The sequence below is a fragment of the Channa argus genome, chromosome 4 (assembly GCF_033026475.1).
Source record: "Channa argus isolate prfri chromosome 4, Channa argus male v1.0, whole genome shotgun sequence".
NCBI classification, from domain to species: domain Eukaryota; kingdom Metazoa; phylum Chordata; class Actinopteri; order Anabantiformes; family Channidae; genus Channa; species Channa argus.
The window spans coordinates 2,135,262-2,160,867 of NC_090200.1; the positions used below are offsets into that span (position 1 = coordinate 2,135,262).

At 40.7% G+C, this 25,606-nt stretch overlaps 3 protein-coding genes across 10 annotated transcripts in view; 1 reads left to right on the forward strand and 2 right to left on the reverse strand.

Annotated features, from left to right (window-relative positions):
- Nucleotides 1-18,604, reverse strand: part of LOC137125463 (NACHT, LRR and PYD domains-containing protein 12-like) — a 382,261-nt gene extending 363,657 nt beyond the window's left edge. For both annotated transcript variants that reach the window (XM_067500950.1, XM_067500949.1), the window contains exon 1: nucleotides 18,562-18,604. The gene's annotated coding sequence lies outside the window, so the exon portion shown is untranslated. The remainder of the gene's footprint in view (nucleotides 1-18,561) is intronic.
- LOC137125464 (protein NLRC3-like) lies at nucleotides 4,437-19,844 on the reverse strand. Of its 5 annotated transcripts, none has more exons than XM_067500955.1 (14): nucleotides 19,189-19,844; nucleotides 16,428-16,547; nucleotides 16,195-16,314; nucleotides 15,745-15,867; nucleotides 14,732-14,848; nucleotides 12,013-12,091; nucleotides 11,622-11,850; nucleotides 9,457-11,242; nucleotides 9,204-9,377; nucleotides 7,356-7,529; nucleotides 6,870-7,043; nucleotides 6,543-6,716; nucleotides 6,363-6,409; nucleotides 4,437-6,207 (listed from the first exon to the last, which is right to left on the reverse strand). In XM_067500955.1, the coding sequence occupies exons 2-14, from the start codon at nucleotides 16,514-16,516 to the stop codon at nucleotides 5,660-5,662; spliced, it is 3,834 nt and encodes a 1,277-aa protein (XP_067357056.1). In that variant the 5' UTR covers nucleotides 16,517-16,547; nucleotides 19,189-19,844; the 3' UTR covers nucleotides 4,437-5,659. The 5 variants fall into 5 exon arrangements, with proteins under 5 accessions (XP_067357056.1, XP_067357055.1, XP_067357053.1 ...); XM_067500954.1 differs by lacking the exon at nucleotides 19,189-19,844 and adding an exon at nucleotides 18,562-18,700; XM_067500952.1 differs by lacking the exon at nucleotides 19,189-19,844 and adding an exon at nucleotides 17,846-18,553.
- The window catches only part of LOC137125452 (uncharacterized), a 48,609-nt gene continuing 41,904 nt past the window's right edge, over nucleotides 18,902-25,606 (forward strand). The window contains exons 1-3 of one of the 3 annotated variants that reach the window (XM_067500928.1): nucleotides 18,902-19,026; nucleotides 22,818-23,255; nucleotides 23,981-25,595. In XM_067500928.1, the coding sequence (XP_067357029.1) occupies nucleotides 22,865-23,255; nucleotides 23,981-25,595 (2,006 nt within the window). In that variant the 5' untranslated portion in view covers nucleotides 18,902-19,026; nucleotides 22,818-22,864. The remainder of the gene's footprint in view (nucleotides 19,027-22,817; nucleotides 23,256-23,980; nucleotides 25,596-25,606) is intronic. The other 2 variants (XM_067500927.1, XM_067500926.1) reach the window with 2 other exon arrangements.

Here is a 25,606-nt window from a genome sequence, read left to right on the forward strand (position 1 = left end):
AATGTTTTTTCTCTTTTTGCCATCTCAAACAGGTGGATGCACACTTTTGGACCTAACTGTGAGCCTAGAAATAAATACATTGGAAAAGTAGTGAGATTCCAGGAATGTAGCCTCGGGGTTTTGCACACACAGCGTACAGTCCTACAGCAGCTGATAGAGACCTAACAGAAGTTTTATACTAGTGGTCTGGAAGACACACTTTTCTGAGGGCTTACATCCCACCTTTGATCAGTGTCTGTGTTTGATTTAGCCCCAAGGCTTCTGTAAAACACTCCACAAGCTTAAGACTGTGTGTGTGTGTGTGTGTGTGTGTGTGTGTGTTAGGATAAATGTGTGTTTGACTTGTGTTACTGTATGTGCATTTTGGGTCCAGCTACATGTAACATACATTGTGTGTGTGTGCGTGTTCCTGCATTGCCTGTCTGGGAATTAGTTTTGATAGATGTAAGTGGTGTGTGTGACTCCCATGTTGCACCACTCCACCCCTAACATCCATCTTCAACCTCTCCCTCAGCCAGTGCACCGTTGCTTCGTGCTTTAAGACCACAACCATCATCCCCCTGCCTAAGAAGAGCCCACCCACCTGCCTGAGTGACTACAGGCCAGTGGCACTCACTCCAATCATTATCAAGTGTTTCGAGAGAGTGATGCTGGCCCACATTCAGAGCAGCATACCAGACACTATTGACCCCCTGCAGTAGGTCCACCTCGGATGCCATTGCTGCTTCCATCTGCTACTCCCTCTCTCATCTGGAAACTAAAGACTCATACCTAAGGATACTCTTCATCGACTACAGCTTTGCCTTCAACACGGTCGTCCCCCACAAACCCCACCCACAAACTGTCCACACTTGGTCTGCACCACACCCTCTGTGACTGGCTCCTAGACTTCCTGACTGGCAGACCTCACTTGGTAACAGGACTTCAGCCAGACTCATCACAAACATTGGCACTCCACAGGGTTGTGTACTGAGCCCCATCCTCTACACCCTGTTCACCTATGACCGTGTCACCTCCCACAAGGACAATATCATCCTGAAGTTCGCGGACAACACCGCAGTGATAGGACGCGTCGCTGGCGGTGACGAGGCAGCCTACAGGAGGGAGGTGGCCAGTCTGGTTTCATGGTGCAGAGACAACAACCTCAACCACAATATGGACAAGACGAAGGAGATGATAATGGACATGAGAAAGGAGAGGAGAACGCATCAGCCACTGTTCATCCGGGAGCTTGAAGTGAGGAGGGTGAGCAGCTTTAAATACCTGGGTGTCCACATCAGTGAGGACCTCACTTGGACACCTCACGTCACGCAGCTGGTCAAGAAGGCCCAACAGTGGCTGTATTTTCTGAGGAGGCTGAGGAAGTTTGGCATGTCGTCCAAGATCCTCAGCAACTTCTACAGCTGCGTCATTGAGAGTGTCCTGACCAACTGCATCACTGTGTGGTACAGCAGCACTACTGTCATGGACCAAACGCCTGCAGAGAGTGAAGACTGTGCAGAAGATCACCAGGACTCCACTGCCCTCTCTGCAGAGCATCTACCACCGCAGAGGCCACAGGAGAGCTGCTTCCACCCTCAAAGACCCCTCCCAACCCCAGCACGGACTGTTCACACTTCTACCCTCAGGACGGAGGTACAGAAGTGTGAAATGCAGAACCTCGAGACTGAAGAACTCTTTCTTCCCCTCTGCCATCAGACTCCTAAACAACTGACAGGAGTTGCATCCATGGACATAACTGTTTACATTGATTTACATTTTGCACTTGCACATTCAGAACTGCACTACGTCACTTTTATTACCTTTATTGCTCATATGTTTTATTTTATTTGTATTTTATTTTGTATCAGTGGCTTTTGTTCTGTTTTTTTAGACTCTTCAGCAACAACATTGTGGACAAAACTCCCTTTAAGAAACAGAAGTTATCTTTGTTGTCGGCACAGTGGAGCTCTTTAATGAATCACTTACACTTCCTCAGACCTGGTCTCAACATGCAGGATCCACCATGATCCACTCTGGACAAAGATACACAATCAATTCAGTTAATGTCCATCATTATATTCTCTATTATATATACAGTTTATTTTATTTATTTATTGTCATGTTCAGATCGTGTGGACGCAGCGGCTCCTCAGAAATGTGTCTTTTTATTTGCATTTGTCTTTTTGTCCTGTTTTGTCACGGACACCCATCCTACAGCCATCAGGACTTGATAAGCAGGACTACAGTTTCTAACTGAAGCCACAGGAACTAACGGTTGTCATTGTTACTGCTGTTTACATCCTGCCAGATGCAAGCGTCAGCTCTGAACAAACAGCAGAGGGCTCATTCATATCATTGCTGGGAATTTCAACCAACAAGCCAGTTTTCCCCAATTTCCATCAACATGTCAAGTGTCCAAGGAGGGAAACACACTTGATCATGTACACTCAAACTTTAAGCCTGCCTCCAGAGCTAAACCCCTCCCTCACCTGCGGGTCCTCAGGAGAAAATACCTGCTGCTGGCTTTGTATCAGGCCTCTGTGGAGAGCGCTGACATGTTGTACGGGTGAAGGTGATAGATACAGCTCAAAAAGTCACGAGCTGCCCTCTGCCCTCCCTGGAGGATATATGCAGGTCTCGCTGCCTTAGTAAAGTCAAGGCCATCACAGATGCTTCACATCACATGTCATCACTCGTTTGACCTGTTGTCATCCGGATGACGCTTCAGGTCATTAAAGTCCAGGCTAACAAACCGTTTGTTCCCCTGGGCCATAAAAAAACTTCATTTTAGTATTGTGTCATATTTTAGTGCACTGTTGTTATTGAGAAGAGCAGCCACAGCTTCATTGTACTTTTTATGTGAAATGACACTTCAGCCTGTATCAGTGTCTTTTGTTTGTCTTCACCAACAACATTGTGGACAAAACTCCCTTTGAGAAACACCAGCAGTTTGAAAATCGGTGAGTGAAGTGATGTGATAATCGGAGAGAAATTCAAGAAAATATTGCAGTAGTAAAAGTACTGTACTGATACTGTGTTTGTGGCAGTCAGCTCATACAGTACAGTTTTACAGCAGTGTTTCATGATCCTCGTCTCTTTTTGAATATACTGTCAGTTTAAATATACTTTTTATTTGATATTTTTAAACTAATTGATACAAGAGATAATGACATATGACATTTTATAAATAAAATGCTTTATTATAAACTTGTAGTGATTTTTAAAAAGACTGAAATTATTTTAAAGATGAATCAGTCGTGTAGCCCTGAATGAGCTGATACTTGACTTTTAATGGTATTTTTTTAGTTCATTATTATAATCAGATAATCAGGGGAACAGTGGCTTTGGTTCGTCTTTCTCCAACTGTGCATGTGCAGAACCAAAGGCTGCAGACAACAAGCTGCACACAGCTGAGTGAAAGAATGAATGAAAGTACAGATTGTTTACAAGTTAACAGGGTGATGCTGCCTCAATAAAAACCAAAGTCAGCGTAATTTTACACAAAGTGTCTCGTAGAAGTCAAAATAAGTCACTTTCCTCTGTGGATTTTTTAAAACGCAGACCGGTGTTGATCAGCTGGAACACGAAACATAAAATAAGTCAGACGTGGGGAAACTAGGTTAATCTACTGATTTCTCTGAGTAACCTGGTTCCTTAGATCCATGTTAATGCAGCCATTGAGTTCATGAGAAGCCACATGATCCTGAGCTTTAAAAATCCATCCAGAGGCCATTTTAAGTTGGACAGTTTCTTTGTTGTGTCCTCGTCATGGACACAAGGCTGATACTGTGAGTCCTACTGTGTGTCTCCTTGTGTCCTGAGGACTGCAGTACTGTACTTTGAAACATCTGCAACCAGCAGCTCTGAACAGACTTTAACCCTCATTCCTCAGGTTGATGTCTTTAGAATGTCCCTGGTCTCCTCCTGTCCAATAGTCTTAGTATCTATCGTTATCTGACCTCATTGCTGCTTTTTCAGCCTCACCCGCTCTGATTTGTCTGTGGAAGACACAGTGTGGTTGTTCTTGTCCTTCATATAACAGCTTACACACTCATGCTGTTGCAGAGACACAGCTTCTGTTTTCTGATGAAGATGATTACAATGCTAATGCTGGTTGGGTTTGAGGAAAATCTCTGCTCATTGCAGCTGTTTCCCTTCACCTGACACAGCGTCTGGACACAAGTGGTATAAAGTAACTAAGTACATTTACTCAAGTACTTAATGTGTGTAACAATTTGAAGGTACTTGTATTTCACTTGAGTCTTTGCATTTTATGTAACTTTTCCTCCACTACATGTATCTGTCAGCTTCAGTTTCTTTTTCTGAAAAACAAACTAATGAACTAATAGAGGCTGATGCTTTATTGTCAGTGCTTGAGTTAAAATCAGCTTCACCTTTACCTGCTGCAACACTGATGCATCACACATGCTTCAATAATGATTTCATCTCATTAGTGTATTTGGATGCTAAGACTTTTATTTACAGTGTGAAGATTGTAGATTTCTGCAGAACCTTTATTTATTTATGAGGCTCATGTGGAACAAATCATCATGTTCACTACACTTTAAATACTTTGTTTTAATCAGGAAACATCACTGATCATTACTATTAATAAAGTCCATCAGTCAGTGTGCCGTTTTTCAAAATAAGACAAGAGACAAATCAGTGATTCATGACTGGAATAAAGTTCCAGCAGCTTGTTTTCTGAGGAGGAAACAATAAACACTGAAATAAAGATTCATTCAAGTTCTGAGTTCTACTCACACAAGTAATGATGGAGCTCATATGTTTGTCCAGCAGCTCAGACAAAAACTGGTTTAGATTTCCCTCAATGCAGCAAAGTGAGGAAATTCAATGAGAACAGTGGGACTGTCCTCACTGTCTCAAGTCTTCACTTCTTTAAGATTGAACAAAAACTGTAAATAAAGCTCTAAGAACACGTCTGAGGTCAAAGTCTGATCCTTTATGGTCATTGAACTCCACCTGCTGCAGTAAAGTAACAACAGACTTCCTTCTACACATGGTGGAAAATACCTGGTACTTTACATTTCTACTTCTTGAGGACTGGTGTTGTGTTATTGAGTAACACAGCTAACAGAGTTTCATGTTACGTCGCTGAAAGTCAGGTTTAACCTGACACCAAGTCTTTGTATTGTTTTATACTTAAAATATTAAAATGCACACACAAATAAATTACAGAGAAATCAAATGATTTCAAATGATCAAGTTAAAACCACGAGTGTGTTCAGAATAATATTTAAAATCAATATATCAATAATATCTTTAAGTTGTTTTCAGACTGATGTTACAGTTCGTGTTGTAGCACATTTGTTTGGTTTTCAGTCTTTTTGTCACCAAGACATCAGAATATTATGACTGATACAATTTACTTTTATTGCCCTAAGCCCTGAAATAATGAAGATAATTAGTAAAAACATGTTTGATATATCTATAATACAGTTTACACTTAATGAGCAGTCAGCAACATGTTGATCCTGTAATGATGGAAGCTTCATTTTAAAAGGACCCAAAGACGAACAAGTTTACAAGGAATCATTTAGAACTGTTTCTAGAATGATCTGATTAAATCCACAAATCTGAAAAACTTGTGTGTAACTGAAAGTCCAAATCTGTCCAACACTGACACAGTGTCTCCAACAGGACAAGACTCCCTGCTCTACTCTGGACACAGAGACAACCAGGAACCAAATGACAAGAACCCAAACCCAGCATATAGAGGTTCAGTGAATGTGGTGTTGTAGGTGTGGACGTGGATCAGTTTGTCAGAGGAGACTCTGTAGAAGGACAGAGTCCCAGCAGGACAGTCCACATACACTGCTACTCTGTTAGAGCCTGAGGACGAGGGGATGTTTGTTCCTTTATTGTTATGTTTGACATAGTAACTATTTTCATCATCATCATAATCATGACAGCACTCCAGACTCCAGGACTGATCATTGTCTCCAAACACACAGTCTCTACTTTGTCCTTTTCTGCTGATTCCTCTGTAACTCACAGATATAAAAGCCACTCCGCTCCACTCCACCTCCCAGTAACAGCGACCAGTCAGACCATCACTACACAGCAGCTGATAGACGTTATCAAATCTGTCTGGATGATCAGGATACGACTGATCCTCCTCCACATGTTTCACCTTCCTGTTGTTGTCAGACAGTCGTTGTTTCCTGTTCACTGTGTTTGTGTCGATTGTGAGTTGACAGAAATCTGATGGAGACAACAAGACACAAACAGCTGCAGTTATTAATCCATCATCTGTTCATTTCTTGACACTTTGATGATGTGAATGAGTGATGTGACAGTTTGAAGATGGTTGAATGTTGCTGCTTTGTTTCCATCAATCTCATTAAAAATACACTTACACTTCCTCAGACCTGGTCTCAGCCATCGTTCTCCACCAGGCTCCACCCTGAAAGGAGGAGGGGGGTCAGAGCAGCACATTCTCTGTCAGCATGCACACATGGACATTACATGGCTCTAACTGACATATTTTGGTGTATTTACATCTAAATGATTTTTGCCTGCAGCAGGTGTCTTCATACCTGAGAGTGTCCAGTCTCCAGAGTGGATCATTAAGTCCAGCAGACAGCAGCTTCACTCCTGAGTCTCCTGGATGATTGTAGCTCAGGTCCAGTTCTCTCAGATGGGAGGAGTTGGAGCTCAGAGCTGAGGCCAGAGAAGCACAACCTTCCTCTGTGATCAGGCAACCTGACAGTCTGTAGAGACACAAAATGCCACATAAGAACCTTCACTGAACACAAAAAGCAATGCTCACATTTGGTAAAATGTACTTTACACAGAGGCTGTTATTTATTCATGTTAATCTGATTAGAAATGCTCAAATGTTACACAGGTGGATGAATCCTGACCTGAGAGTTTGCAGTTTACACTGTGGACTCTCCAGTCCAGCACAAAGCAGCCTCACTCCTGAATCCTGCAGGTCATTGTTACTCAGGTCCAGCTCTCTGAGACTGCAGGACCGGTCGCTTAGAGGCGATGACAGAGCTTCACAGCTTCTTTCTGAGAGGTTACAGACACTCAGCCTGGAGAGGAAATAATACTAATAAAATAATAAATAATAATTTATTTATATATTTAATAATATAATATTTATATAATAATAATAATAATAATAATAATAATAATAATAATAATAATAAAAATGTTTGAGTTTCTTGTAGTCACATTTAAAGGATGATGACACAGTGGACAGAAAACAAATAAGATCAAGCTTAGAACTTAAACGTACAGATGAGTTTGTCTTTATCTCCTTAAGTGTATTGCAGAATAAATGAAATTGAAAAATGTTGAGAATTATCTCAAATGATTTAAGACAAACTGTAAACTGATCTGACCTGAGACTCTCCAGTTTACAGTTTGGACTCTCAAGTCCATAAGACAGTAACATCACTCCACGATCCTGCAGGTCGTTGGTACTTAGGTCCAGTTCTCTCAGGCAAGAAGACTCAGACCTGAGAACTGAAGTCAGATTTTTACAGCTTCTCTCTGAAATGTTACAGCTGCTCAGTCTGGAGAGGAAATAAATATGAACAGTGTGTTAGAGGTTCAGAAGTAACAAAAATCTCTGAAATAACAAAACGACACAGTTCTCCTGCAGAGAAGACAGTTGGAAGCTGCTACATTTGGTCATAATCTCCTTTGTTACCAAATAACATTTTGCAATTTTATTCTAACTAAGCTGAAGATGTGACCATCAGCGATAGAAATGTGATTTTGTCACCTGGGTTTCATTTAGATTTAGTCCTCTGAAAACATATCAGTTGAGCTGATAATCAGCTTTTGGAGTGTGTCTGTCAAACTAGTTCGTTAATCACTAACCTCTCAATTGTGACCAACCTGTTGATGTTTCACTGTCTAGTTCTCCTTTTAACCATCCACATAGAAACTGAGCATCACTGCAGACATACGATCTTTAAGTCTCCTGTCTCAGTGGCAATTGTCAGTGGAGAAAAAAAAAAGCTTGCAGTGAAAGCTGAATGGTGAATGCAGTGTGTGTGGAGCATGGTCAGATCAGTGATAGAGGAAAGATCAGGTTTCTTTTTGTACAGAACATGCTCCAAGACCACCTCCTGAATTCTATATTTAAAGTTGGGTTTGTTTTCATTCATCTTTCTTATTAGGCCTGATTCAATTATGACCTAATAGTTATATTTAACATAGGTAAATATGTGTTTATGGTTTCAGAATCTGACAAATTGAAGTAAATGTGATCTACTTAGTCTGACACTGTACCATGTGTATCAAGTTATAAGAGTTAATGTGTCTTCAACTATGAAGCTGAAGTTTGGAGTCACAGCTGTTACTCTGGTTTATATTTGAACATGAGATGTGGTGTGGCTTGGAAATTGTCATTCAACACGCTTTTCCACAAGTGGAATGAAGAAAGTCAAGTGAAGTTACATCCTCTCATACAGACACAGGATGCAGTTAGTTGACCATTGCTACAGCTTTTGAGGTCCAGGCCCTTTTTGGACCAGACAAAATAATACAGTTTTCACTTTCCACTAGTTCTTTGATGTTGACTTGGTGTGTGGGTGTCCTCAGGCACAGGGCAGCTGTGTCTCAGTAACCAGAGTGGTTTGTCCATTAATCAGTGTAAAGACACAAAAAGGGTCCTTAGCCTGCTTGCTGCCATTTAGCAGTTTTTCTGTTCTGACTCTTTATTGTAATTGTAGCCCTACATATCTACAGGTGTAGTCTAAGATTGTAAATCATTCTACATTTTTGCCATATTCAGCAACATTTGAAGGGACACATTGAACTGTGTGTGCATGTGCACAGCAAAGGGGGAAAGAAATGTGAGTTTGGCCAGTTGATTCCAGCTAATCGACCCAAGTGCTGCTCACAGCCAACAAAGAGGTAGAGAGAGACATGGAAGAAAGTCATTTTTAGTGCTAGTTAACCAAATATGGTACATTACCACTATGTAGATGGTTGATTATCTTAAACATATTGATTCCTTCTTATAGCAACATGAAGAATGTTCAATAAATAAAAATCCATCCATATCCACTGGTGTGATAATCCTAACAGTTTATCTATGTCTGTAATGCCTGAATGTTTTCATATTCTCAGCTGATTTGCTCCCATTTCATATTTCAGAAAGATGTTTGAGCTGTATCAATCAATAATGTCAGAACTATTGGAGGTGATAAATCTCCACCCATTGAAAACAAACAGACCTGAGAGTCTCCAGTCTGCAGTGTGGACTCTTCAGTCCATCAGAGAGTAATTTCACTCCTGAATCGTGCAGTTTGTTGTTACTCAGGTCCAGTTCTCTCAGACTAGAGGACTGAGAGCTGAGAACTGAGGACAGAGCTTCACAGCTTCTCTCTGAGAGGTTACAGCCACTCAGTCTGGAGTAAAAAAAAAAACAATAAGTACATTTATTCTTTATCTTTCTAAGATTATTAATAAATGAATAAAAATACTTACTGAACTTTTGTAGAAGCTTTGACCACTGGCAGCAGCCTCAGAAGAGCCTCCTCTGAAGCAAAGTATTTATTCAGGTCAAACACGTCCAGATCTTTTTCTGATGACAGTAAGATGAAGACCAGAGCTGACCACTGAGCAGGAGACAGTTTCTCTGTGGAGAGACTTCCTGATCTCAGGTACTGTTGGATCTTCTCCACTAGAGAACAATCATTCAGTTCATTCAGACAGTGGAACAGGTTGATGCTTTTCTCTGCAGACAGATTCTCACTGATCTTCTTCTTGATGTACTGGACTGTGTCCTGATTGGTCTCTGAGCTACTTTCGGTCTGTGTCAGTAGACCGCGCAGGTGTTTGGTCTGTAATGAAAGACCAAGAAGGAAGCGAAGAAACAAGTCCAGGTGTCCATTTTGACTCTGTAAGGCCATGTTCACAGCACTCTGGTAGAAGTCTGCAAACTTACTCTTTATTGTTTTAATAATCTGGGTGGTTGATTTTGGTCTTGACAGCAGATTGACTCCAGACCTGAAGAATGTCAGATGGACATGAAGAGCAGCCAGAAACTCCTGAACACTCAGATGGACGAAGCAGAACACCTTGTCCTGGTACAGTCCTCTCTCCTCTATAAAGATCTGTGTGAACACTCCTGAGTACACTGAGGCTGCTCTGATATCGATGCCACACTCTGTCAGGTCTGATTCATAGAAGATCAGGTTTCCTTTCTGCAGCTGCTCAAAAGCCAGTTTTCCCAGAGACTCAATCATCTTCTTGTTCTCTGGACTCCAGTGTGGATCTGTCTCACCTTTACCATTATACTTGATGCTCTTCAGTCTGGTCTGAACCACCAGGAAGTGGATGTACATCTCAGTCAGGGTCTTGGGCAGCTCTCCTCCCTCTCTGGTTTTCAACACATCCTCCAGAACTGTAGCAGTGATCCAGCAGAAGACTGGGATGTGGCACATGATGTGGAGGCTTCGTGATGTCTTGATGTGGGAGATGATTCTGCTGGCCTGCTCCTCATCTCTGAATCTCTTCCTGAAGTACTCCTCCTTCTGTGGGTCAGTGAACCCTCTGACCTCTGTCACCATGTCAACACACTCAGGAGGGATCTGATTGGCTGCTGCAGGTCGTGTGGTGATCCAGAGGCGAGCAGAGGGAAGCAGGTTCCCCCTGATGAGGTTTGTCAGCAGCACATCCACTGAGGTGGACTCTGTAACATCAGTCAGGATCTCATTGTTGTGGAAGTCCAGAGGAAGTCGACACTCATCCAGACCGTCAAAGATGAACACAACCTGGAACTTTTCAAACCTGCTGATTCCTTTGGTTTCAGGAAAGAAGAGATGAACAAGTTCCAACAAGCTGAACTTTTTCTCTTTCAGCACATTCAGCTCTCTGAAAGTCAATGGAAATGTGAACTGTATGTCCTGGTTGGCTTTGTCTTCAGCCCAGTCCAGAGTGAACTTCTGTGTTAGGACTGTTTTCCCAATGCCAGCCACTCCCTTTGTCATCACTCTTCTGATTGGTCCATCTCTTCCAGGTGAGGCTTTAAAGATGTCTTCATGTCTGATTGTTGTTTCTGGTCTGACTGGTTTCCTGGATGCTGTTTCAATCTGTCTGACCTCATGTTCATCATTGACCTCTCCAGTCCCTCCCTCTGTGATGTAGAGCTCTGTGTAGATCTGATTCAGAAGAGTTGGGTTTCCTGCTTTAGTGATGCCCTCAAACACATGCTGGAACTTTTGCTTCAGGGCAGCTTTCTGTTTGCGTGAAAAAGCCCCAGCAAGAGTTTCTGAATAAAAACAGTAAATGATATCAGTGACTAGAAAAATGTCATATTTGCTTTACAGAAATTAGAAACAAAGACCACAATTGAGTTTTGGATAATAAACATAGATTGATGGATTCAGGTGATGGAGAATGTTGATAGGAGATGAACTTATCAACATTACATATACACACACACACACACTATATATATATATATATATACACACACACACACACATTACCTGGATGACTGAGAATCTTGATTGATAATCAAAGTACACAGTCATTTTAATATGAAGTCTGGTCCTGCATTTGAACTTCTGAAATCTTTTTTCATATCTTGAAAAACAGTAAATATTCAAGCTATCCATGGCATTAAATCTTTAGATAAATCTTCTTACCTCTCTGCAGACAGTCAGCCAGCTCCTCCTGCTTCATTCTCCTCAGGAAGTTCACTGTGATCTTCAGAAATGACTCTCTGCTGCTCCTCCTCTGCTCTTCATCCTCACCATCCAACACCTCCTCATCCTCCCTCTGACTCTCTGAGCATTCTGGGTAATCTGGACTCAGACTCTTCTGGATCTTCTTCAGCTCTTTCTTCACAAAAGTGACAATGTTGTCCTCCAGCAGCTGGAACAGAAAACTATATGAATGACACAATCCAAGTAAAACCATGGAGCCAAACATCAGATCCCTGTTGGACAGACTGACAATCCACTGGTCTAAAAAGTGCAGCATGAACATTATTGTGGACACAACAGATGGAAAAGTAGTAGTTGTACATGTACAGACCATAAATATGGAGTCCAGGTGTGTTTGATGCTGCTGGGGAGACTGACCACTGGAAACCTCTGAGCTCTGCTGGTCCACTCTGTGGAGAAATCGGGAAGAATGAGCCGCTTCTATTAAATAAAGTAACATAACAAAACAAGACAAAACAAAACTACAAAGTAAGCAAAAATTGAGTGACAAGAGCAGGCCACCCAACAAGGCGGCAAGCCGCTTGTCTTTAAGGGAGGCCAGGGTTTTATAGGAAGTAGGACACTGGGCCCAGGTGCCCTAAACAACCTTAATTGGCTCCACCTGCAGGTACCTGCAAGTAGAACATACAATTGCTTGATGGGCCAGAGGGAAATCAGACCCCCCTCCAAAATAACAGGGCCCCAAAGAGAATTCCGACTGCAGAATAACTACATTTAACACTTTTACTCCAAATAAGTGTGCATACATTACCCAAACTGTTTAGCTAAAATCACAATACCTGGTCCATAGGTGACATTCCAAGGCCCAACATCCCCTGGACACATTCTCATCTCAGCAACCGGTGCACCTAGGAAGCAATTTAAGAGGCCAGGAAGAGGCAAGGGGAGTACCAACGTAAGCACACTTTTAGACCTGGTCACTTACAGGGGACTCTGGAAAATGCATCTGCCACCATGTTGTCAGAACCCTTCACATAACGGATATAAAGACAATAGGACTGTAAAACCAATGACCACCTGATCAACCTCTGATTCAGACACTGCAGAGAGTTCAGAAAAGTCAGTGGATTATGGTCGTTGTAAACAACTACAGGAAACTGTTGCAGCTAACATACACATCAAAGTGTTTTAAAGCCATGATCAAAGCCAATGTCTCCTTTTCAATCACTGAGTAATTTAACAGGTTATAGTTGAATTAAAAAAAAAAACAAAAAAAAAAACACTGACAGCTTTATCTATGCCAAGATCATCTGCTGCATGAGGACAACTCAAGCCCCCACCTGGCTGGCAACAACATACAGTTTGAAAAATTTGTCAAAATGCGGAGAGCACAAAACTGGAGCAGAACAGAGGAGTGTTTTAACCTGATCAAAAGTTTTCTGACAAGCAGGGGACCAAATGAATTTCTCTATTCCCCTAAGCAAATCCGTGAATGGTGCCACCATGGTAGAGAAGTTCCTACAGAAACTTCTGTAATAACCAACAAGGCCCAGAAAACACATCAGTTCCTTTTTAGTAGCTGGAACTGGACTGTTCTACAACCTGAACTTTGGCTCTCACTGGGTGAACTTGTCCTTGCCCCACTACTCGGGCGAGGTAAGTCACTGTTGCCCTCGCAAACTCACACTTCGCCAGGTTGACAGTAAGTCTTGTTTCCGCCAATCAAGCGAACAGTTCTCTGACGCATTTCAAGTGAGTCTCCCAAGTATCAGAAAACACAAGCACATCATCCAAATACACTATCTAGCCCTGCATGTCCCCTAATACGCGACTCATCAAGAGCTGGAACCTAACAGGAGCATTGCAGAGCCCAAAAGGCATGACAGTGTAGGAGTAAAGACCAGTTGGTGCAACAAAGGCAGTGATCTCTGGTGCAGGCTGGGAAAGAGGAACCTTACATTACCAAAATAATTGGATGTAATAATTGTTTTGAGACTTGTTTTGTTTAAATTAATGTTAATCAACACCTGGACACAGTTTGCACCATTGTACATTAATACAGAAGTTTTTTGATGAAAGGAAGCTATGAGCCGTACATTTGATACCTATGCAGGACAGAAGTAAATCAGTCAAACAAACTGCCCTGATAAGACTGAATGACAATAGAAAAAGCTTTATAGAGTTTGAGCAAAAAATATATAATTGCATCAAATAAATGAATAAATAAAGACACCATTAAAATGTGTGCAACAGCAACATTTAAAAAGCTATTAAATGCACAAGATGGGAAAAAATACTTAATTCATAAAAAATGCAGGGGTCCCAGAGATGAAATATGGTGAGCAGCCAGTTGTCCTGTCTTATGCCTTGTGCTTGTGAAGCTGTTATTTTGTTTCTCCAAAGTAGAAATCTGTGCAGACTGTATGTCTGTACACAACAAACCTCAGCTTTCTAGCTATGGTTGGTTGAGATGGGTGAATCCATCAGGTCTACCGTGGTTCAGTGAGTAACATCCCAGTGGTCAAAGGTTTTCAGTGACGGAAAGAACATTCAAGCTCAAGTATTATTATTGAGAATAGAACTTTTGTTGTATAGGAATCAGCTGTTAAGGACGTAAGTGCCCATTTCCAGTAAGTTTCTGATAAGTTGAGAATCTCTGGAAACGAGTGCGGATGGCAGTGGATCAGTTGCAACAGCAGTTGTCCACATACCAGAGGATCAGGAGGTCAACACCTGTTACTCCCTGGGAAAGACACTTGGCTAAAGCAGAGGGAGGAGTTTATATATGTGGGTTGAGTAGAAACATGGTCAGAAAGCGGCCATTTAATGTGACGGAAGAGATTGAGAAGTCATTTTTATTCTGGTTTGATTGGAAATAATGAATGAAAGACATTTATTCATATTCATGTGTAATTTGGGTGTAACGTTCTGGGCCATGTTGTCCACAGACCTCAGAATTTTAAATCTAGTAAAGAGGGCTTTGGAATTGTTGGAACTAGATTGGGTAACGTGTGATCAGGAAGTGGCCTGGGATATGCTTACAGCATCTTTGTCTTTTGTTCCCTTAATGTTTTGTAATGTAGACTTACTTTCCCAGTGGTGAATGTTTTCTGAAATTAAATGGTTGCTCCATGGAGTGACTACTCTTGATGGACACACAGCTGGGCTCAGGTCCAGCTTCAAGGACAGCTAATGCCACATCAACACTGGTACAGAGAAAAGACAAACCGAGACAAAAATTCACTTTGGTTTTAAACCACAAACACTGCAGGATTATTAGAAAATGATAAACTGAGTGATGGACCTGTTTAGACTGTTTACCAATCTTGACTGGATGCTCCTATGATTACTGTCCTTGATTCATATTAGATCTTGAATTGGATGCGATGAGGGATGTGGTCATCAAGAGTGAGGCTAAAGAGGTTTGGATGTATTGGAGTTTATGGGGAGTTGTCAGAGTGACTTAACCTGCCCATTGCCCATCGCATAGTCAAGAGCCAGTATTCAGTCCACAAACTTTAATGTAGAAATCACAAATAGCAAATGTATTTTCTTCACTTCTCTAGCAACAACTTGAATCATTTATTCCCGGTGCCCCTTTCATACTGGGTTTTGGTACCCGACTCTAGATCAGACCCTAACTTTCTGAATTTGCTGCCCAATTTCTCAAACAGGCAATAGTTATACCTCGTCTTCACTACTGCATAGTTATTTCAATTTGCTGAGTTCAAACTGTATGTTGACTAAAACTAAACTGAAAAAAGATTGTTTAGAGGTTACTGATGAATTAAGTTGGCTGTAAAACTCCCTGTAGGTGTACTGACAGTATGTAAAGTAAAGATCTGACTATGACCAGTTTGGATCGATGAGGATCCCTCAGCTGCACAGAGGTTCAAAATGTTTCAGCCTGAAATCCAAACTGTCATCTTCACATCTTTTCTTAACTGTCACATACTGGATGACACTTTCTACCTGCAAAATAAATGATGTTTTAATGTGAAGTTTTTGTTGATGGTATTTAGAAGTTAATGTTTGCTGTTAATGTTTCCGTTAATGTTTTGTAATGTTGCAGAAATTGTAAAGTAACTTGAAGCGCACTTACTTTCCCAGTAGTGAACAGTTTCTGAAATACAACGGTTGCTCTATAGAGCGACCGCTCTTGATGGACACACAGCTGGGTTCAGGTCCAGGTCCAGCAGAGTCTGGTCTGTGCAGCTTCTCTGGTCTTGAACACAACACAGACAGAGGTCAGAGTGTGAATAATGATGATGATTCGTTAATGATTTTAAACAAATCAGATTCCACTGACAAGAGCTGAAACGTGAAAGTTAAATATTGTTGGCCCAGAATCTATGAGTATGTAAAGTAAAGCTCTATGGAAGGTGAATTTATCAATATGACAAAAAATAAATTATTAGTTACAAATACTGATGTTGGCATATTTTCAGTGTCAATGCCAACGACTAATTATGGAAGCTCTTTATTACAAACTGAGCTGTAAATGTATGATGGATAAAAAACTGCTGTCTTTCTGTCAGTTTAAATATATTACATTCCATCAGTAGACTGTCTGAAATGAAGAGGATGCTCCATTGACCAGCCACTCTTCATGGACACACAGCTGGGTTCAGGTCCAGGTCCAGCAGAGTCTGGTCTGTGCAGCTTCTCTGGTCTTGAACACAACACAGACAGAGGTCAGAGTGTGAATAATGATGGTGGAGTGATTGTTGGTGCTGAGCTCTGACATGGAGAAGAGTCATGGACAGTTAGAGATCCTCATCTCACCTCTGAGCTTTGGTCTGACTCTCAGGTTCCCCACACCGAGGTTTTTTACTGGGAGGGTCTCCCTCCTCTCTGTCCTCACACTGATCCATGCTTCTGAATTCACACACACATTCTACCTTCCTGTGGAGAGAAAACACACATCCTTCATCTGCTGCTCCACGTCAATCATCAGTCTGAGATGGAGGCACCAAGATAAACACCAGCACACACACGATGCAAGACATTCACTGCCAAACACAAGGACTGAGGATCATAGACTTAATCATCACAATCTCTATGTCCACAGCATCTACTGTTCTGTAAATGCAACATGTGGGACTTTCCTCTTTCAAGTTCCCACATGACCTGGAGCAGAACTGTGATGCACATTAAGACATGTGGACAGAATTCTTTTCTTTATTTTACTTAACAGTGACCTTCAACAGTTATGTGCAGTAGGACTGTATATAAATAGTAATTGTTTACTGGTTTCAAACAGAGGCTGTGTATGTGGACATACAGTTAGGTGAAAAAATTTGTATCACTTATTTTGAAATGTTAGAAAAAGTAAAACAAAGAATATTTTTCATCAACATGTTTAATACACATTCAGCTACTACAAATCTTCTTTTATCGCAAATGAGTTAAGCTTTTTTTTAAATTAATTTATAAAGAAGGATGCAAACTTTTGCACTTTTCTTTTTTTTTTGTCCTTTCAGCTTATCCCGTGAGTTCAGGGTTGCCACAGCGGATTATGTTTGTTTGGCCCTTCCTGATGCAACCCTCCCCAATTTCTACCAGGCTTGGACCGGCACTGCACAGCTGGGGAGTTCAGCGTCTTACCCAGAGACACGACAAATATCGAACCACTGACCCTGTGGTCCGTGGACGACTGCCTTACCTACTGAGCTATAGCCGCCACACAATTTTTAAATTTTCATATTTTACCATAATCCGCACACTCCTTTTTTTGTACTAGTGGAACGGGCAGGAGAATTTTTAGACTGCAGTATTACTATTTCAAGGACCTGAATATTTTTTCACCTTCAAATGAGAACTTTCATATACACAATCTAAACACAAGTAGCATAATGTTTACATTTTAAACTTCTCGATAAATCCAAAGTTGCACCTGTGGCCAACACCAAATGTGCATTAAACCCTATCAACCAACCAAACACAGAGACAGAGCAGCATCACACACTAATGTAACATCAGAGACAGAAAATGTCAGTGGTTTCCTGTCAGCAGCACCGTTTTCCTGTAGCTGCTCCCATCAGGTTCTATGGTCTGACTCAGCAGCACCTTCATACCTGAACCCCATCATCCAGGTTTAAAAGGCTTTTCTCCCACGGGGCTCTGCCGACAAACTGCTGAAAGCAATCACACTAATAACCTTTATGTAAAGTTATATTGAAATTACAGTGAATTACATTTACTTTGACGCAGGAAGGTAGAGCGGTTCTCCCCCAATCTCGCAGTTGCTGGTTCGATCCCCGGCTCCACCAATCATATGTCGAAGTGTCCTTGGGCAAGATACTGAACCCCAATTTAGTTGCTGCCGGTGAGTGTTGGTGTGTGAGTGTGAATGGGTGAATAAGAAGCAGTGTATAGATTTGAGTACTAATAGGTAGAAAAGCGCTATATACCGTAAATGCAGACCATTTATTGACGGTAATGAAAAAGGCGGAAGTACTGGAACGGAGCTACCTCTCTGGCCCAGTGTTTTTTATCTTACTGTAAACTCAAAAACTACTATTATCCTCTGAACTCCCTCCACAGTGTCTCCTTTGGTTCCTGACAAAGACGGTTTGAGCTGTGGTCCAGCGGATGTCCGGCCGAGCTCAGACCGCATTTACTGTCTCAGACAGCGGGAGAGCAGCGGCTCATCTCCGTCTCCTCCACAGACTGATTCAGGCAGGAAAAGCTGCTTCAGGCCTCAGTAACAAGGACTCTGTTTTTGCCTACTGACCATCAGCTGACTCAAATTTTCTTCTCCTGTTTCTAACATGGCGGTTGTTTGTCTGCTTCGCTCCTAGTTCACAGTTGAAGCTGTGATTCTATGAACGTGTACAATTCAACAGCAGATTTCTACAGTAACTAAACCAACAACGACTAATGTTCACGAGTGAAACATTAAAGTACGTTTTCTTACCTTCAGACGGAGGTTTGGATGAAGAAAACGCTCTGCGTCACAAACTTCCGTAAAAGTGAAACTAAACATTGATGGTCTTTGTCAACGTGGTTAATTAGTGAGCGTGCAGCATGTCATTCTTTGTTAAAACTACAAAAAAAGGCAGCGGCTATAAGACCCAACAGATTCTCTTCTTTCTCTTTTTTTCTACTTCAGATAAGAAATCCCATCGTATAAGGAAATAAAATGTAAAGTACTCCTCAGGCCCATATGTGAGGATTTGACAAACACTAAGTTCTTTTCTGAACAGTAAATGAGGTAGAATAACAGGACAGTAGAGGGCAGCGTTACACCCTGTAATGTACAGGATGCCGGAAATGGATTAGCAGACGAAGAAGACGAAGACTCCTCCTCTTCCTATGTTCAGTTTAGTTTTACTTTAACTGAACATTGTGACGCAGCATTTTCCCACCTTTTTAAGCGCAGGTAAGTGACATGTTTTCAGTGTTTTACCGTTTAACGTTAGCGCCGCTAACTCTTGCTACTTGTTCCACCGCATTTAATAGAAAACCGCGGTTCGGTTGTTAAATCAACTCCGACTGTGATCGAACCCAAACAACTGGATTTGTTAAAGTCACTGGTCGTTACCTTCGGTTTTGTTATTTTGACCATTTGCTTCACTGGTAACGAGGCTCTGCGAATAGTAAGTCACAGGCAACGTTCTACTGACCGAGAACCTGGTGTTAGGACACAAACTGAACTTTATCACGTTCTTCCGGTTTAACCGGTTTTATATTATCTAGTGACATCAGCGTGAGTGAGGCTGTGATAGGAAGTAAAGACGACTGTGACGAGGCCTGTTAAAGACTCCGCAAACATATCACATGTCCCTAATTCAAGTGGATTTAACAAATGAAGAACATTTAGCAGAATAAAAGGAAGTACTAAGAGCAGTACAAGTGTATGGAATTAAAAAGCAGGCATATGATTGCAGTCAGAGGAGGCTTAAATTAAAGAAGTGCATATATATTTTAACATACATCTTACTTGCTATATTATTGGACTTAATTTTTTTTAGTGCTAAAAAAAAGTTTAAAGTCATTGACAAAAAAAAGGAGGGTTTGCTCTACTCCATTTGCAACAGTGTATATGCTATTTCCCCATAAGGACAGCTGTGTTAACCATGTCCGAAACAGATGCATTCAAATTGTCCATATTGTGATCTGCATTACATAATTACTATGTTTGTTTACTGTTTGAGCTTTTTGCTTCAAATTCCGACATTTCCTACACGACCTGTGTACTATTAGTTTTGGTGTGTGACTCTGTATCTTTGACAATAGTGAGCATTAAACCTTGGTCTAAAAACCAGAGCTGCTCTTTCGCTTTTTCTGTTGAGATAATCTGTGTGATTTTGGTGAAGTTGAATGATGTAAATACAGCCACACCTGCATAAATTTCCATTCATTCATCTACTGTTCTAGAATGCTGCATAATAGACCTCTATTAGCCTGAAACAGTGGTTTAGAGGGTCCTGGCTTAGATGGAACTGCTTAAATTGGACCAGGTGTGTTTTTTTTTTTTTGTTTGTTTTTTGTTTGTTTTTTTGCATTTAAAAAGCTTATACAATTTCTAAACATTTTTTAATTTTAATCCCAGGTCCCGGCTATATGCCGAAGTGTCTCTGGGCAAGACACTGAGCCCCTAACAGCCTATTCCCCTCCCCAGCTGTGCAGTGCCGATCCCAAAAGCCCGGTAGAAATTGGGGAGGGTTGCGTCAGGAAAGGCATCCGGCGTAAAAACGGTGCCAAATCAACATGCGGACAATGATCCGCTGTGGTGACCCTGAACTTATGAGATAAGCTGAAAGGAACAAAAAATGACAAAAAACCCCTAGAATATTGTTTGATAAATGTTGATCAGAAAATAACTTAAATTTTGGTTTAAAATTATTTTCTATATAATTTGGCAGCGCTTTTAAAATCTGTGGGCTAAATAATATACGGCATACTACCTGCTATTGTCATGATGTTAATTAATACATTTGTTTATTTATTTTTAATTAATTATACAACTTAATTATTAATAAATAAGATTCATGTACTGAATCTTTGTGCCCCCTTAATTTCTGGCCCAACTTGTGACGAGGCCACGCACGTTTCATAAATCAGCATATTTTTATAATTGATTACGTCGACATGTTGCACTATCCCTACTCTTTTACTGCATCCACTATTCCCTCTCCCTTTCCACTAATAATCCCAATCAGCAGTCTGCATGAACCAGTCGGCCAATAGCTGTCAAACTTTAAATCTGGTCCCCTCTGGGCTGTTAGCTGTCATTTCAGTGTTGGGTCGAAGTAAACCTCCTCCACAGCTTACATATTCTCCATCCACATCTTGAGCCTCTTCTTTACCACCAATACCACCAGTGTCTAGTCTACTTCAGAGGTTGTTCGTGTTCCATTCATAATCTTACATCACTTTTCAAAGCAGCGTAATCAGGATGGAATGTAATTACCAAAGACTCTAATCACTAAAGACTCCTTTCACTTCTCTTGTACACATCGTGGCAGTAAACCACCTAACAATAGTTTTATTAGTGTGATTGCTGACACTCTTGTTGTTTCCAGTATTTAATTTTATTATTATTATTATTCAGATTCAGATTCACTAACGTGATGAAACTTTGTGGACAGCTGCTCCATGATGAAATGCTTTACATGTTACAGTGTTGCCTATATTGCTCCGCTGGGCGAACTGCAAATGATTTTTATTTTTATTGTTCGAGTGTTGTCGCTTCTACAATGTTCAGATCTGCAGATTTGGCAATGGCTGCAGCAGCTGGCTTTCAGCAATCACACACATTTTCTGTAGGAAATGCCCATTCTAGTTGCATTTAAATTTTTTCATTGTTACAGATATCAGTAAAAAGTGGTGTCTTACTTGATGCACTAACAAGTGCAGAGATACCTGCATGTAGCGCCTGTTAATGTTAAAACCCCAGTTAATTTTTATATATGTTTTCCCCCTTGTTGATTAATTAATCAAAACAACAGGAATTATTTTAACGACTCTTAATCCCTAATTTCAGGATCATGTTTTCAGCCAAAAAATTTTGAATGCTGGATAGCTTCTAAATTTCACACCAGGGATCAATAAAGTGTGATAATAATTGTGTATTTTGTTTTATTAATCTTATTATGAATAGTAACTATAGTTATCAATGAATGTAGTGGAGTAAAGGTAAAATGTTTGCCTATGAAGTGTAGTAAAATTAAAGTGCTAAATAGGAAATACTCAAGTAGAATTACACCAAAGTAAATAAAGTTACTTTCTATCACCGCAACACAATGCTGGTTATACACAGAATTGTGATCAGGATGACAGAAATGCATGTCAGAACATCTAAAGCCAACCTAATGCTCAGAGTCAGACTGTAAAAAAAAAAAGTAGAATATTAAAAATAATCTCTAATTACACACATACATACACACACACAAACTCCCCACTCACTCCTACTTGGGGACGGTCTTATTCCTTCCTTCAAGCTTTGATCCTTTATCAGAGGCCTGGGAGCTTAAGGGTCCTGTGCAGTATCTTAGCTGTTCCTAGGATTGAACACTTCTGGACAGACATCTCATATGTTGTTCCTGGAATCTGCTGGAACCACTCTCCCAGTTTGGGGATCACAGCCCCCAGTGTTCCTATTACCACGAGTAGCACTTGTGCCTTCACCTTCCACGTCAAGGATCTTAGCTTGGTCATTCTCAACCATATATATTCCTTCTGCCCCTTTCACCTCTCTCTCTTCTTCCTTTTTCAGCCTCTCCTCTCTTCATTAAATTCATTTGACTGCTGTGATTTAGAGAAAAAGATTAATATTTTGTCTGAATGTCCTCTGGTTTCCTCTTCTGAGATTGTACTATGCTCAAGTTGGCTTTAATACCAGCTTTTTTACTCACATTAGTTGCATTGAGAGAAGTCTGACTGTCTCTGTGATGATTTATTAGTGATCACTTATGTTAAACTATTATTACAACACTGATTAATAAAACATCATGTGTAACATATGAAAAGTGGAAAACAAGAGACTCATTTAGTGAATAAACAGAGAATAAACAATGGCCAAATCCTTTAGACACTGGGATGTTTTGCAGCAGTTTTATATCCAGCTGATGCAAAGATGCAGGTTTTTAGATTTTTACATAACTGATCACACATCACAGGCATTATAGTTACTTTAGTTATCATTTTACATTGTATCTTATTCTTCAGATGAGTTAAGCTGGAGGTGTTTGCAGAACATACAGAGGTGAGGACACATGGCTTGTACATCCCAGTCTGCTTTGGATTACATCAAGAGGGCCAGACTTCACCTAGTGAGAGAATTACAGAATCTCTCAGTGATCGTGGAAAATCTGTACCAGCAAAGAGTTCTCAGTGATGAAGAGGTCAGTAAAATACAGGCAGAGGTATATGACTATAATAAGACCAGGAGAATACTGGACTCAGTCATGAAAAATGGGGAAGAAGCCTGCTATAAGTTCCTCAGGATTATTGACATGATGAGGAAGAGGGCAATTGGGAGGCCATCTCTCCTCCCTGACCAAAAAACTTTCATTTCAACTGAGACCAAGAAATTTGACCTTCACCACTGGATCAGCTGCTTTTCTTTTAAGGAAGAGACAAAGATGGAAACAAACTACTTACAAGGTATTTGGAAGCAGAATCCTGATTCATAACATCTTATACTTATTATTTTTTACAAAGTACATTTAAGTGGGTTTCGCATTTGTACAGATGATTAAAAGATGTCCCTCTTCAAAACTTACTGTACCCCACTCAGTACAGTGCATTTGTGTTGGTTTTATAGTTAAGAGAAAATGAAAACACTTCAGGTGGCACATAACGATGACTTTAGAATATTTTTACGGCTCTGAGTATGTATTGTAGCTAGTGTCTAACAATGTTCCTACTTTCTATGCAATGCACAGGAATTTTATGTATCAAATGATTGAGCCTTTGAAAAGTGGAAAACATTGGAAGAAATGCTGCTATATAATAACTGACATTATGAAACAGGGACAAACTCACAACTGTTAATTTCACAAGTTTGCATACAGAGCAGTACAATTGTCAGATAGTTTAACCTCTGATCAGCTCAGAACTATAAATCAAATCAAGTCCTTATTGTGAAGTTTACGAGCAGACTGGATTTATAAAACTTAGCTGTAGGTTGTACGTTTACTGCTGTTTAAACACATAGGACAATGTCTGAATGTCAAGCTTATCCCCCATTTCATCTTGATTGGGATGAGATCTGTTTTTTTGGACCAATTACAAACCACCTTTATGTATGGAGACTTCATCATATTTTGCATTGCTGGTTTTAGGTGGCATTTTAACATTTTTTTTGGTATTTATGTATTTTATTTCAGGTTCAAAGCAGAGTTACAGATATCAGGACTATCTGAAGTCAAAAGCTCTAAAAATATCACGTGACTTTTGGATGGCCAGCAAGAATCTGTTTGAAGAAAACAAGCCTGATCTGTCGTACACTTCCCTTGTGTTAGACACACAAAAGAACATTTCTCCATCTAAAATAAAGATTTTAAAGAGCAAGAAAAGCAGGATGAGTCGCCCTAAAAAGTTGAAGACCTATGTCCCTGAGGACAAACCAGAAATTTCCCCCAGTGACCTTCTGAAAACAGATAAAAACATACTGTTGGTTGGTAAACCTGGAATTGGAAAGACAGCACTTTCTCTTGAAATGTTCAAAGTCTGGGCAGAAAGAGACAACGAGGAGCTAGATTACATGTTTTACTTTGACATGAGACAAATGTCTGAAACCCCAAAGAACTTGGAGGATCTTCTTTTTAATGTGTTTAGTGAACCAGGTGAAGGCAAAGAAGAGGTCTTACAGGATATAAAGAACAATGTCACAATCATTTTTGATGGAGTCACAGATCTCTCTTCATCAGTGGTGAAGAAGCTTGTGGACAAAGACCTGCTACCTGATGCAAAGATCATCATAACGTGCAGACCAGAGGATGAAGAAGACTTCTTTCATTGGGACTTTCTCAGAGTGGAAGTGAAAGGCTTCAGTGAAAAGACCATCAAAACATATTTATCTGCAACGCTGGGTGAAGAACAGAAGAAAGTTTCGAGCAACCTGGAGTTGTTGACTCTTTGCCACGTCCCGATGTACGCGCTGATGGTGGCTGCCTGTTTTTCATCCCAACAGTCTGCACAGCCATGTACTGTCACTGAAATATACATTAACATTGTTCGTTTAAGCCTTCAGATGAACAGCAACAGATCAAAAACCAAAGACCTAAACTCCTTCATCACTAACAAGAGTGAGGAAATACTGTCTTTGGCTCAGGTTGCTTTTCTTGCAACTGAAGGAAAAACTGTGAATCTGACTAAACTGCCTTGTGAAGACATTTGTGTCCTTTCCTTCCTAAAAAGTCTTGTTGTCAAAGTTGCACATACTGAGACAATAACCAGATATGCTTTTCTCCACTACACAATTCAGGAGTTTTTTGCTGCAGTGTGGCTCTTGAAGAATCCTGATAAAATCAAGGAGGTTTTTCAGCAGTGTCTCACTGAGGACAAGAAACACATGAAACATTTGATCCCCTTCATGTGTCGATTGTTGAATGAGAAGAGCCCAACTTTAATGAAGTGTCTGATTCCAGCTCAGGAGCTCAAGACTACATCCAACTGGTTCTTCAAGGAAGCGATAAACACGTTTTTCTCTTGTCTGTGTGAGGAAGAGGACACTGAGGACAGTGGCCCTGATGTTGACATATTGTTCCTATGCCAGTGTTTGTACGAGTCCCAGTGTCCTGAAGCATGTATCTACTTTCTGGAGAAACTGGAATACCACCTGGATCTCAGTGAAAAGACTCTAGATCTTTACCCCTGCTGTGCTGTGTCCTATGTGATCACACAGTCCAAGGAGAAGAAAATACGGCTGAACCTCGAGGACGTAAAAGTCTCAGATAAAGGAATGAGTGGACTATTTGGATGCCTTCAAAATGTCCAATGGTATGCGGAGC